Source organism: Mastigoproctus giganteus, chromosome 10, assembly GCF_048544385.1.
Source record: "Mastigoproctus giganteus isolate SK-2022 chromosome 10, ASM4854438v1, whole genome shotgun sequence".
Classification (NCBI taxonomy): Eukaryota; Metazoa; Arthropoda; class Arachnida; order Uropygi; family Thelyphonidae; genus Mastigoproctus; species Mastigoproctus giganteus.
Genome location: NC_143584.1, coordinates 75,372,864 through 75,388,144, shown reverse-complemented (window position 1 = coordinate 75,388,144; position 15,281 = coordinate 75,372,864). Strand labels below are relative to the sequence as shown.

General features: G+C 37.3%; 1 protein-coding gene across 1 annotated transcript in view; it reads right to left on the bottom strand.

Moving 5' to 3' along the window:
* Positions 1-15,281, bottom strand: part of LOC150079092 (uncharacterized) — a 63,520-nt gene that overhangs the window by 34,503 nt on the left and 13,736 nt on the right. The window contains exons 5-6 of the mRNA XM_090382947.1: positions 6,648-6,717; positions 5,655-5,681 (exon numbers count right to left, since the gene is read on the bottom strand). Of these exons, the coding sequence (XP_090239073.1) occupies positions 5,655-5,681; positions 6,648-6,717 (97 nt within the window). The remainder of the gene's footprint in view (positions 1-5,654; positions 5,682-6,647; positions 6,718-15,281) is intronic.

Here is a 15,281-nt window from a genome sequence, read left to right as displayed (position 1 = left end):
AAAATAATAAATGAGCATCTTTTAAGCGCTTGTTCTGGAACCAAAAGCTTAAAAGGAATCCATGTATGACATTTTATGAAATCCTAAATACCTTTAAAATTAAGATCGGAGATTTTTTTTCAGCCCAGTGTAGTATTTTTATAGCGGTTTAGATTAGTTAGGAACATTCCTAATAATGACATAGCTATTGGGCTTTGGGTAGATGTACAACGTTCCCACTTGGAAAACTTAAGAGGTGGGTGTTTATTCGCAAACGGCAGGATATATACAGTTGACAGACACGATTCATACCTCCGGGCTTTAGAGCTTGTTCGAAATAATAATTTGAAATAATTAATATTACTATAAATATAGGGCACTCCAAAAATCAGGAACTAAAACTTTTTTGTTTAAAAAGTTTGAGTTGCTGACTTTTAAAAACGTACGAGTTACATTTTTAAAAGTTTAAAAAATATAGCTCGTATATTTGCAAACACCGCACAAAAAATTATCACTTAACCCATTTTCTCAATTTATAGGTATACCTGCTGTGACTGAAAAAGCAAGGCTTTCCACTACCAAAGATGGAGTGCAGGAAAAGATGTTAGCGAGTAGCAAAAATAGTGATAATATTTAGCAGGTCTGAAGTGTACCTTGTTAAAGAAGTATATTAATGTGTTGGTGTTTCAGAAAGAACAATAAGGGATTATGAGGAATGGTGAGTCGCAATCAACCAGAAATCAGCGGCGGAATTTTGGTCGAAGTAGGTACTAAGTGATCGTAATCAGCGAGGAGTATCGCGCCTGTTAAACGAAAAATGACATCAAACAAGATAAGAACTGCTGCAAACAGCTAACCAGGACTTCATGAGTCAGTCGATTTCTGAGAAAACGCTGCAAAGAAAGTTGTATAACATGGATATCTGGAATAGGGTTCCCCGAAAAAAGACCAGAGCTGCGCATAAAAGGCCAGCTAATATGGGCTAAAAGGCATGAAAACTGGATTGGAAAGCCGCAACGTGGTCTGGTGAGTCAAAATTTTGGCTATATTGTAATGAGGCCTGTCACGGAGTTCAGAGGAGAAGAATTTCACCCAGATTGTGTACGCAAGTTGTCGCACAAGCTAGTTGTGGGTCATTGATGCTTAGGGGCCATTCTAACTATTATAAACTGGGTCCTATTATCAGGTTGGCTATAATATGCTTGATTAGGTTGTGCCTTTTGCTGAACATTTGAGGGAACATTCATGATTGATACTCCTGCATTCTAGGATGAGAAATGTCGATTTCACATGATCACTATATTTTAAGCTGGCACGAGGCAATGATAGGACGTTTAATTTGGCCAGCCAGTTCACCAGATTTAAGTCCTATAGAGAATGTATGGGACTATTTTCAAAGGAATGTGGAACCCAACAACAGCATCCACGAAACCTAAATAAATTACTGGCTTTGTTGTTTTCAAAATGGCCTAATGCTGATATAAAATATTTAATGAGTGCACTTGAATCCCTGCCAACGAAACTTCATGAAGTGATTCGTGCTAAAGGATGGGTTACACATTTTTAATTGAATTATTGCAGAGGTGGAGAATTTTTTCCTTTTATCTGTAAGTCACAGTATGTATTGAAAATGTCCGTCCACACGTACACGCAAATAAAAACGAGTTAGACTCACTAGGAATGTGCTTTTCAGTAAGATTGGTAATGTTCTATTTAAGGTTATTCTCCGAAGTGAATGAGAGTTTTTTTCAGTTGGTAAGACTCCATAAAACTTTCTGACGAACACGGGTCAGGAGATTGCTGAGGTCATAAGTCGAGATAATACGATCATCAAACACTGAAGCAGTCTCCCTCATTGCTAAAAAGAGGTATATCATGTTGAGCCATCTCGTTGGAGTTAATCATCTTGGCACTGTCAAGTAGCTGACAGTAGAAAATTAAAAAAAAAAAAAAAAAAACTTGGAAAGTTAGTAGATCACTTTCAGAATTTAACTTGTTTTATAAGAAAATTTGTTTGGTCTTTCGTGGTTGGCTACCCAACCATACATACACAGATTTCAAGGGAATATAGAGAAGGTTCACAGAATGCTTGTGGATTATCGCAGCTCTTATCATTTGGCTCTTAATGTGACTCTAGAGGTAAAACTTTCTACTAAATATCCTCTGTGACGTGACGATTACTCCATTCGCAATAAGCCAATCGCTTATTTTATTAAAACTTCACCTACACTGCGGCGGTACTGTCAACAAGTGGACAATGATGATGAGGAAGAGGTGGAGTTTTAATTTACGGTGCTCTATGGAAATATTAATACGACAGTCCCGAGTGGACTTTACAATCGTTCGATTACTGACACTTCATTATTATGGATCCAAGACGGCTGGCCTTGCACTTTGAAGTTTAGCACTTAACAGTCCTTCCTGTTGCGCGATTTCCTGAATAGCGAAGTTGCGTCCAAGACCTGGCAATTGCATTTATGCGCTAGCGTATGAGTAATTACTTCGGAAAAAAAAAACGGAAATTAGATTCATTCGATCGAGGGATCTCGTGTTTGTCACCGCAGGTGGCCATTATCCCAGAGTTGCATGCAAAACTCGGTAAGAAAACAGACATTGTGAAAGAGAGAGATTATCTGTTGATGACACGCAATCCTTCGTCAACATGTCTCTAATTTGGAAGCGACAAGGCGGCTTTATCATCAGCAGATGGTAGCAGTTAGTGTCAATTACTTAAATAACCATATCAGAGATGATTTTAATCTTTGAGATTGTTACACTGAGCGCCCTGAAATAGTCCAAAGAATTCTAGCTGCATTTATAGTCTACTTTCTCTCCCAACGCATGAATGACGCTTGCCGATAAAACACGAAATTCGCAACGTCTTCTGGAAAACGAACCGTTTCTAGCATGGTGGGAAATGCTTCATTCTTATTGCAAGTGCTGTTTAATTATTCAGATGCAGATGTTACATGCTCCAGTTACTAAACTGCATTATCAGAAAAGGCAAGCACATCAATGATACTAAATGGACTTGCTGATAAGTGCAGAAGGCGACTATTTTGTTTCATTTTTATTGCCATTCGCAATGGGACCGAACTGCACTGCAATGCACGCGATTATTAGTATATATAAATACAAGACAAGCTGAAATCTTTGAATTTTTAGGTTTAGTCTGAAAACTTAAGCAGTATACTTCAGCAACGAATTTACAAATAAACAGATTTCATTTGGTTTTAAATGAATAAATAAACAATCGTATATGAAGTTTTCTTCTTTGGAACGCACGTTTAGATGCGGGGAACAGCTGGCTGTAAGTGGGAAGGTTGTGTTATATCTCCTTATTAAAACTTCACTGTTTCTTTTCTTGCAATAAAATCGGTTTACGTTCGTTTCAAAAAGTACATCGATGACGTTTTTAAACAGAGGATGGGAAACAACTTTCCTTTGAGAAAAAAAGTAGTTGGTTAGGAAGTTTTAAATTTAGAATACTTAGTTTAATTTTAACATTAAATTCAAAACACTCAGCCCAAATATGAAAAAAAGAGGCCTCACGGCAAAAAGCATAAACCACCTAAAAATAAGTGCGAAATACATTCCAATGCTTTTTAATTGAAACACCCTATAAACTGGCTTACTGTGAACAAAGTAGTGTGTGCATCAAACCTTCTCCTCCTCCTCCTCCTCCCAACCAGCATGTGGAAATTGTGATACAATTTCTGTATATCATGTCATCGACGTGATGATACTGAATTTGCTTATCTTATTTTAGCATTTTTGATTGATTCTTTTTAAACATCATAATATAATTAATAAAGTGCTTCCATTTTGTGATCAATTACAAATTCAAATTTAGGAAGAACTATGTTTACATTCTATAATTTGAACGTCAGTATAGTTATTTATTATTATTTTTTGTGAATGTGAGCACCGATTTAAATAATCTAATCATATGCTTCTTGTATGACGTTATTCATTTATGCGGCCTTCAAAAATATGGCAGGACAGCATTCTCTAATAGGTCCAGTCTAATGGATACAACTTTAGCGGAAATCCTGGTTGAAAATGAATTCAGTTAGGTTCTGCACAGAATGCCCCTAGTGATGTCATTGCGTTCCTCGGGAATGACCTTTAGATACGTCAAATTATTTGTTTATTTGAGGACTATATCGCAGAATGGAGTCAGTAGACCTGTCTGCGTTGATACCTGGATGAATTCCACTACTACTCATAAAGATCCTCCCACCGCCTACTTATGGAATATCTCTCCTGATGTTGCTTGTCTTTCCATAGTATGCTTTAACACTGTATTTTTCGGCTTATAACTACTTCGACTTTTGAAGATACAAGATTACTTCTAAGACCTTTTAGTTCTAGAGGTAATTTTTTGGGAACAAAACTTACTTAGACTTTAAATTCATATGTAGATTATGGACAGCAAACGCTGTCCATAATCCATCGCATTATGGACAGCGTTTGCCTATGACGATTAAATTAGATTATCTGGTAAATTGGAAGGTAGTTTATACGAGGAATCGTACGTTATTTCGATGTGGATTTCCTGAATAATTTGCACGACCACTGAACTCCGAGCAAGCAGAATAAATTCCATTTGCTAATAATTAATTGGTACTAACTTTGACACTCGGAGTTAAGATACTGAGTTCACAAGCCTCTTGGTCAGCTGTCACAAAATGCGACAAAACATTTCTAAATCACTGTACTGTAGTTGTGGCTTTCTCGAAATATATGCAGAAACTCTGTTCATGTACTCCAAGAAATTAAAAAAAAAAAAAAAAAACTTAAGACTTTCGCTGCTGGCTTTTTCGACGACCTTTTTGACCCGGATCGAAAACCACTGTTTTTTATCAATCTGGATTGAAGGCGGAGTCATCTTTGTGCAGTCTTCTCACTACGACTGAATTAGCCTCTGGCGAAGGTTGTCTTACAAAATATCCGGTTTTACTTCTGTTAGATTGAAAGAAAAAGTTCTAAAAGTAGGGTGGTTCCCCTTCAAGTGGATTTAAAACACGATTACGCATATTTGCGTAAGGAGGCAGTGAACGTATTAAAATGAATTTCTTTTGTATTCTTCCAACGGTCCAGGACAGAGTTTACAATTTGACATTTACGAAAACTAAATTGAAAGCGTTGACAATGGACGACGTATTTTTTGTGGCCACATAAGGATCTGATTGAACAGCATGCGTTAAGAGTGACGTACTTCAGAACTACGTCCAGGCTATTTCACCTTTTCTGTAGAAAGCCCTTCTGCTGTAGGTAATATGGCGAAATACGATACAAAATTTAATGTAGCGCCAAACAACCTATAGGAAAAAGTATAGTCACAAATCCTGCGCAAATTTATGTTATTCCGTTTCTCCTGTCCGTCCGCCCTTATCTGATTTAGATTGTGAAACACCAGGCTCGAAATAGAGGACTATACTTTATCAATTGGCTCTCTCTCGTCTCGAACTGGACGCTTCGCAACTAGACCGGAGAAGACCTTAAGGACACACATAAACTCATGTTGAAGAAGAAATAGAACACGCTGACAAGGATTTCACGTAACAGTAAATTTATGAAGCAAATTTATACACACTTAATGGTTGTAAGTGAACTCACCTTTATATAATACAGTAATCTAGTAAATAAAATAAAAATTCATCAAAACTTGCCTACATTGTGCTCTTCATCTTTTTGTTCTGTGGAATGGAAAAGACATTAGAATGAAAACAGTGCAAAACTCACTCAAGTAATTATTGAATACGTCCAGTTTAAAAATAATGATCAGTTAAAAATACTAATATATTTGTATGTATAAGAATACTTAAAGGGAGAAATTCTCTCGAAGTTTACGTCACAAAAGCTGTTGTAATTTGTCCTAATGCCAATCTTAGTTTGTCAGTTACATCAAGCTATGAAAGTTAAAGAAGTCATTGTACATGTAGGCCATGGCCTCTTTCTGTACGTACCTTTGATCAAACTGAGTTTTATACTTGGTGTATCGATCTCGTATTGTTGACACTTCGCCACGAGTTGCCTTGGTGTTGCCCTATTCTAAATAATAACGCACTGGTTGCAGCTTTTGTCATGAATTTAATTATGTATACTTTACTTACAGCGTCATCTTGCATCTCACATATTATGGATATCTCATCGCTGGGTTGTTCATGTCTTCACAATGATCACCTTTCCACTGATGAAATCCCAAAAAAGGATGGACTTGTCAACCGGAACTAAATTGAGGTTGTGAGGTCGGCTACATTAACTTCAAAATGATCGAAACCAGGGTCTGGATAGTGCCATACACTTTTTATTCCTGTTATTGTATTAAGAATTTGCCATATCTACAACTCTATTACGACAAACCTGTGTACTTTGCAGTTTACAAGATCAAATATCACGACACAGACAATGCCTTTTCTAGTAATACTTTTCCAACAAATTTTCCATAAGACCTGTGCATGCAGATTGCCAATTCCTAACTGTCATCAGGTACCCGGAGTGTCAAACGAGAAACTGTTTATCATAGTGATAAGCTCGTTAGGCAACAAAAAGAATATTAGGAGCATACACTTTGTAGTTTACTATATCATGTGAATATACGGCTAAAACCAGTTGCACACAAAATAAAAAACCTTTGTAAGCACTTAAAAACGCGAACTTACCTGCAAGAGTTATCCCTCTTAAAGCAACGAGGCGGTTCTCAGAATAAGGAACGATTGCTTTAAATATCAGCTGAAAGAACCAAATAGAGATTAATTTTAAAAGATTTTATATTTGTTTTACATTGTATTAAGCTTTCATAATAACTAATGTTTAATAGCTTCCTTTGGTCGATTTAAATTGCAAGTTACGAGTAAATCGATTACTAGTTTACTTGTAACCAACCTCTCACATTAAGTTGTTTTCTGATTGTTCAAAGTGAAATTTCAAAACCCCATTGAGACTACTGCGGTTTTATCTAGAGCTTTGGGGTGACCCATAGAATATTAATAACGATGTTGATCAGGGAAAGTTCCTTGACAGGGAGATAAATGACCTAAAGAAGATGTTATGGGGCACAAAAAACAACAAAGATATTGAAAAAACTGAAATAACCATCATTGTGCGATTCACTATGCGAGTGTAACATAATACAATTTAATGTGACAGAGAGTATTAATTAAAATGTTCAAATATACGCTACTTAAAAGATTTGCTCGTAGTGAACTGTTCAAGTCGATAATTGGCATCGCCTTAATTGTATCTCATATTGTATAAACCTTCACGAGTTGCCGAGGTATTGCACTGCTTTGAATAAGTAACACTTCACCAGTGGAGAAGACTAATGTTACTTATTCTCGATACAATTAAAACGATACATATATATACATAATATCGCCAAATCAAGAAGTGCCATACGAAGGATTGGAGAACAGTAAGATAAAAAAGGTTTGAACATCCTCAACGATCGGGCTCATACATCTTCCCACGGAAGTAGCTATAGATCTTTTCGTACGCTCTCCTGCCTTATTCTCTGTTTTGTGTGGAATATGCATAAGGTTTTTCACAGGAAAAACCCAGTAGAACCCGTTGGTGGAAACCAGACAAGGCAGACTAGCAGAAGTACAAGAAACTAGCAATTCGAGATCAAGTTGCCCAGCGTAGGGTACAGGTTTACCATGCAGTAACACAATTAATTATACGTCTAAGTGTTTCCAGATGCATCCAAAGTCATGGGTCATGGTAGAATGCGGAATGTACTAAAACTAAACGAAAACAAAACGGAACATGGAATGTTTTCCGTAGAAATCCCACAGCATATAACTTTATCAAGTATAAGAAAGTACGAGCTAAAGCTGGATACATTAGGCGGGCAACCTGGATCCAGTTTACTCCAACGATAAACGGAACCACAATTGAGACTCTGCAATAAAATGAATAATAAATTGTAGGTATCAAAGTACACCACCAATACGTAATTGGAAAGGACACCATTGTAGATCCTTTAAAAATACTAAATACATTAGGGAAGACTTTCGCTAAAATATTAGCACATAATCTCATGTTTTTTTTTTTATGTAAACCCCAAACACGAGAGGTATCAGAACCTATAGTACTTAGTACCGTGCTTGGGTTGGAGGTTGAGAAGACGAAAGAAGATATTTGTTGACATTGGACTTGAACTTCTGAAGACTGTAATTTTCTGGAAATACGTATGAAGGAAGGCTGATATGTGTTTAGGGCTTTAGCCTCAGGCTGCGAGAGATTCAGACAACGTACAAGTTGCAAATACATCATATTAGTACGCAGCTAAATTCTGAATTAGCACAAATATGCAAAGGCGGCATCATTTAAGTTACATCTCATATTGTGAATACCTTCACAACGAGTTGCCATGATATTGCACTACTTCGAATAAGTAACGCTTCACCAAAGGAGAAAACTGTTGTTACTTATTCTCCCTTTGGCCCTGCTTCGGTGGGTAGGTACCCACCCACCGAAGAAGGGCCAAATAGCTCTGAAACGGTGCCGTCTGGGTGGAGGTATCCCGCTGAAAACAAGTAACAACAGTCTTCTCCTTTGGTGAAGCGTTACTTATTCGAAGTAGTGCAATATCATGGCAACTCGTTGCGAAGGTATTCACAATACGAGATGTAACTTAAATGATGCCGCCTTCGCATATTTGTGCTAATTCAGAGTTTAGCTGCGTACTAATATGATGCATTTGCACTAACTTGTAGGTTATATAAAGGAAGGTTGTTCCAGAAAACGGCAGTTGAATGAATAAATGAGGAAGATGAAAAGTTGGCTCTGTGGGTTTGAAGTTGGACAGTAAATGGATGTTGGCTGGTGTTCGGACTGTTTTGAAAGACAGAGCGGAAATTCTAGAAGCCAATTCAGAAGAACAGTGCCCATGGAAGTATCTGTAGAAGAGGCATGCAGCAGAAACAGTACGTCTATGAGAAAGCGAGTGGAGAGACTCTGTTAGAGATGAATCATTAATTAACCTAACTGCCCTCTTCTGAATGGAATCAAGAAGCCTGAGAGAGGTTTTCGGGGGAACCACCCCAGATGTGCGAACAATATTCCATTGCAGGGCGGATTTGCGATTTATACAGAGTGAGCAGCTGTTTGGAAGAAAAGTAACGCCGAGCGCGAAAGAGAAAACCAAGTTTTTTAGATGCAGAGGAAGCAATATTTGTAATATGCTTGTGCCAAGCGAGATTAGAAGTCAGGGTAATCCCCAAAAGAGATTTATCATTTTGCCTAGAAATCGGAGTGTCACTAAAGATAAGCATAGGAGCAGAAGAAGAAGAATCCTTTTTGCGAGATATAAGACAAGACTGAGTTTTAGAAGGGTTGAAATCAACTAAGTTGTCTTTGCCCCACTGGAGAATTACCTGAAGATCAGCATTTAAGGAATTGGTAGCAGATTTTCGAGAAGTTGAAGCTGATTGTGCAGGGAAAGGTTTCTCAAAATGGAAAGTAGAATGCAATGTGCTATCATCGGCCAAACTATGGATAGGATTTTCAGTCAATGGAAGGTCATTAATATACAAGAGGAAAAGAGTGGGGGAAAGAACTTAACATTGGGGGACACCGGCATTAGTGGAGAAGTTAGAAGACAGAGAACCATTTACCCTCACCCTCAGTGAGCGATCAGAGAGAAAACTGGATAACCAATTACCAACAACAGTTGGCAAACCATAAGATGGAAGCTTGTTTAGAAGATCTTTATGTCAAACACGATCGAAATCCTTTGAGATCTCAAGAGCAACTGCTTGTGTTTCGCCGAACTTTGCCATTGAATTAGTGCATAAATGGGTACATAAGACAGAACATCACCAGTGGATCGACACTGACGGAATCCATACTGGCGATCGTTGATCAGACGGAAGGTTTCTAGGTAGTTTAGAGTTGGCGGTTAATTGATTTCTCCATTACTCTAGAAAGAATAGAAGTAATTGCAATAGGACGATAATTGGATGGGAGAGATTTGTCACCCATTTTAGGAACTGGCTGGATATGAGCAAATTTCCAAGCAGAAGGAAAAACACCTTTGGAATAAGAAAGTGAAAAAAGGCGGCAAAGAACAGGATTAAGTTCAGGAGCACAGGTTTTGAGAACAAGTGGAGAAATACCATCGGGATCTGGAGCTTTCTTAGCATCAAGATTCGTCAAAATCCTTTTGACGGAAGACCACACGAGGCATTGAATGGAGCGTGTTGGGAATTGTGGGAGGTGTTTACCAAGATCATTAATACATGAGTTGGAAGAAAAATGGGATGCTAGAAGGTCAACTTTATCCTTGGCTGAAGTGACAACCGAACCATCTGGTTTGGACAGAGATGGGCAAAAGTTGCGACCAATAGCTTTGGCAAGAGATCAGAATGCTCGGCTACCATTAGGGCAAGAAGCAAGTTTTCTACTCTTAGCCTGTTCAAACTATAGTTTGGACTGATTAATAACTGCTTTACAATTGTTGCGAGCTTTGGTGTAGGCAGAAAATGAAACTGAAGAATTAGAAACAAGCCAATTACGATATGCAACATTCTTCTCTTGAACAGCCTTAACACATTTATTGGAAAACCAAGGAAACACAAGTTACCCAGGGAAACTTGTGGGAAAATGCTTAACGCAAGACTAATGTAAAATCTGGAACAAAAAAGCGCGTGCGCGATTGCTAGGTTCAATGCAATTCCGATTTAGGAGAAATAGATTGATCCTCCATCTACTAGCAAGGATGGAAGAAAATTTCTGGAAAATATTTCATCAGAAAAGATCACCGGATAACGCTGTGTTTGATGTAGAGAAGGCCTATGATTACAGCATGGCTGTATGGAATAATAAGGGACTTACACAATTTCCGGTTAAACATCTACTGTTCATTCAGAAATTTTTGTAACATCGAACTATCCAAGTACAGATGCAAACCATACTTTCTAAAGTTTACTTACAAGAGAAAAGAGTACTTCAGAGATCAATACTGAGTACCACCCTGTTCGCTACCAATATAAATAATAGAACAAATCCCGAATACAATAAATATTGCGTTGTATTCAGCGATTTCAGTATCTCGTGCCAATCTCAAAACCTGCGAACAACAGAGTGCCAGTTACAAAGATCCTATGAATATACCCAGACATATCCAAACAAAAATTTAGCAACATAGTCAAGTTAGTAAATGGTTCGAGAATAATGAAACTTTAGGAAGTGAGCAACTGATCGTTATACACAATTCAGACTATAAAGGACAATAGATGAATCTCGGCTAGATTATGGTGCACCTGTATACTGTTTAGCAAAACCAAAAGTGCCTTGAAATCAGATCCAATATATGCGTGCATTACGTATAGTTTTGGGAACCACTGATTTTATCTTGGCGGCGTCTCACCGTAGTATATTATGTCGATATAATATACTACCGTGCTACGCCTCCAAGATAAAATCCATACTAGGCCATCAGCACGGGACGTTGGGAAAACTTATATGGACCACGCCCAAAGATCAAGGCTTGCAAGGGCTACTACGAATTAGAAATATAAATTTGCCAAAATAGACGTGCCAGAATTCATATTGCCGCATTAGAATGCAATACAACTCGTATGGAGTCTGACTTTTTCTTCATAACTGGAGAAAAGCATCCTTATCCAGACAAAATTACCAAAATTTACTTTTGCAGCCCATGAAGCTCAATTTCCACATACAATAAAATATGTACAGACGACTCAAAAACAGACACTAAACTGGGATCAGGAGCAGCTTTGTTTCCAGACACTGTTATCTCAACAACTTCCAATGGATTGCAGTGGTTTTGCAGCATAATTACAAGCAGTAGTATTGGCACTAAATTATACTGAGTAAAAATTAATTGCAAATAACACAATATTCACAGATTCTTAGCCTCTCACAAAGCTCTACGAAATACCACCAGCGTTACACACACACACACACACACACACACACACACACACACACACACACACACACACACACACACACACACACACACACACAGTCCTGTAGAAAAGTCAAGGCACAATAGATAAATTACACGGACAAATCCAAACAAAAATGTCGAGTCTGTTAGGTCTCAGTACATAGAGAGATAACTGGTAATGAACAGCCGAAATGACCTCTGATATAAGCAACATATTCTTCCGAGTTCCGTACGCAGAATACAAATCAGGACTAGCAGTACGAGACATTAACAGAAAAAGTGACATGATGAGACCAAAACTAATGCAAATTTCACAGACACTATAGTAATAGAAAACTAGCCTAAGGCCAAAAGAGCAAGGAGAATTTCTTAGCTATAGTATGCATCACTCGGCATTCCTACATAGAGCAGACGTCCCCGCCAAATGTCCAGACTGTCACACCATGCAAAAGGTCCAGCATATCTTGCTGGACCTTTTGCATGGTGTGACAGTCTGGACATTTGGCGGGGGACATTTTGAAATTGTCCTCGTCTGAATTGAAACTAGTAACCGTGAGTTCGGTTCATTATAGCCACTGTAGTTGATGCTACAGCAATATCAAAACCACAAACCACGTATATCGGCACTCAATTAATTACTTCACACATTACATCAGTTTAGTAATGTGTGCACGCGCTAATTTTATTATGACATCCTGGATGTGCAACCCGCTCTTCATGGGGAACGTTCAAAGGCCGTTGAAAGTTGATGGAACACAGCTTTATTATGCGAATCATTGCTTTTGATTGTATTACTCTGGAATACTATATTAACTGAATCCAAGATCCATATTCAAGATAAGTCCTAAACCTTGGTTTGCTAACATTGTACTGTACAGATTTTTTATTGAAACAGGCGATGGTGAAGATCCCTTAGTGACTTTTGTGTTAGGATCTTTTGAGAAGTCCTGCAGCGTTATTTTGGCAGGATTTAATACGTATCAAGGAATTAATAGAGAATAATTTTTAATAGTTGGTTTCGTAAATAGAGTGGTTTAACGGGGGGGGGGGGACGAATAACTTCAAGTTTATGTGGTGCACGATAATAGTATTTTTATACATTCACAATAATTTCACGTTATTAGCTTCCTTGTATACCTCTGCAGTTATACGAGGAAGCTACCTTCACAGGGATAACGCAAACTAATCAACTCTGTTTGCTCAGGATCCTGATTTAGTAGTTAGATCCTGATTTCCTATCTTAAAAAGATAGGAAAAGGAACAGATCATGCCACAAAGTCTCTTAGCGACTTCGCTGTGTTCAGTGGAAGGGATAGTTTTCGTATTAAAGTGCTGTTACTGCAGTACATGTGTTTGTGAAGTGTTAAATCACTTAACAGGCGGTTAATATAGTAATTTTTAGGATAATAATTTAGGATAATAATTATTTTTTAGGATAATAATTTGAGAGGTAAAAGCAGTCTGTGACGCCGTAGGATTTCTATATTATTTAATATGAGTTCTCTTGGCTCCTCTTTGATTCTCACCAACTGTAATACAAACACATATGATTGTCTTGGCTGGCGATGTCCAGTTACTCACTTCGTTTCTCTAGTCTCTTACTTCTGTAGTAGTTGTGGTTAGCTGCTTCTGATTCCTTGGCGAATTAACTGCTTCGGTCATCGTATACCGATTCATATGTGTTATTTTATGGTGTGCATATTATTCATTTACTGGCCGATTTGGATAGTATTAATAACGCCAAATGATGTAAGGGATCAGCCAAAGATGAATAAAATAATAATAATTAAAGATAAGCTTTAAACCTTTCCCATAAATTGATTTCGCCACTTTATGGGAAAAGTATGAAGCCACTTTATAAGACAGGGGTGGTCAATTTAATTTGTGATGCGATCTACTTTTTTGCTTCAAAATGTGCCGCGATCTACCATCTCAAGAATTTCATCCCACATTGTTAAAGTTAATTAACACACATTGAAAAATGTTGTTTATAGACTTTAAAATTAAATACAATTCAGAATTCTTATTTTAAAATTCATACGTATTTTAATTTATGTGAAGTTTGTGTCTTATCATCTGCCAAGCTTTCAAAAATGGGGATGTACTGTGATAAGGCCAACCGTAAAGAATCATCTGTATGCAAGTCCGTAGGAGTAGAGCGATTCTTCGTCTTTGTTTGTTTCAAATACGAAAAGGCCGATTCACAGATATGTGGAACCAAAACAGGAATTTAAAAGTTCACAGAATTTTTTTACATTTGGGTACTTTTCTCGGCAAACATTTTCCCAAAGTCTTTTTCTGACGATCTTGCTGTTAGGAAGATGTAATAAAAATATTATTTCAAGTAATTTTCTTCATATAAAAAATCTCATCGATTTTTTTCTGCAATTTGTTTCGTATCTAAGTCGACATTAAATGGATAAGAAATATATTGAATGTCTTCAATTGTTTCAAAATCATCCACAGCTTTCTCAATTTCAGAAACATATTTCTCACTATTAAATTCAAAAACAGGATATTTTTGCAAATGATCTTGCATATTTGCAAAATGATCCATTTTTTTCCCTTTGAGATCCTTAGCCATTGCCAAAATTTGACATTTATACGCAGAAATACTACTAATCATGTCACCCACATTTTTTATTTATTTCTTGTAATTCCACTCAGATCACTTAATTTATTGGCAAAATCTGCCAAAAAAGCCAGACCATACAACCACTCCGTATCTTGTAGCTGCTAATAATCATCTTCCCAACAATTTTTAAAATTTCATTCAGCAAATTTCAAAATCTCTGTAGAAACTTACTGCGACTCAGCCACCTCACATCTGTATGCAATATCAGATCTGGTTCATTTTCATCGAGTTGCATTTTGAAGAGATTGTGCCCTCTGATGGAATTCATGATTTTGAAAGCTATGTCCATTTAATCTTTTGTTGGCTAACACATGTTGGTGGATGATACAGTGGTAACTCAAAAAATCCGGGAATTCATCATCCTTTTGGCACGATGCGATGAATCCGTTAAGATGCCCCGTCATTGCTTTAGCTCCATCTCTTGTTATTGATACGAGCTTAAATAGTGGTAATTTAATTTTTTTAGTAAAATTTTTGAATGGGTTAAATATATCAAGACCTCTAGTGCTTTCTTTTAACGAAACCACACCCAGCAGTTCTTCTCTAGTGGCAGAATCATCAAACACCATACGAATAAAACCGAGCAATTGAACTGTATCACTAATGTCTGTAGATTCATCCAGTTGTAAAGAAAAGGACACACAATTAGCAATGTGAGCACGCAATTGTTTCCTCACATTTTTACTAATTTTTTCGATGCGTCGCATCACAGTATTTCGAGATAATTGCAGATCTTGAAGA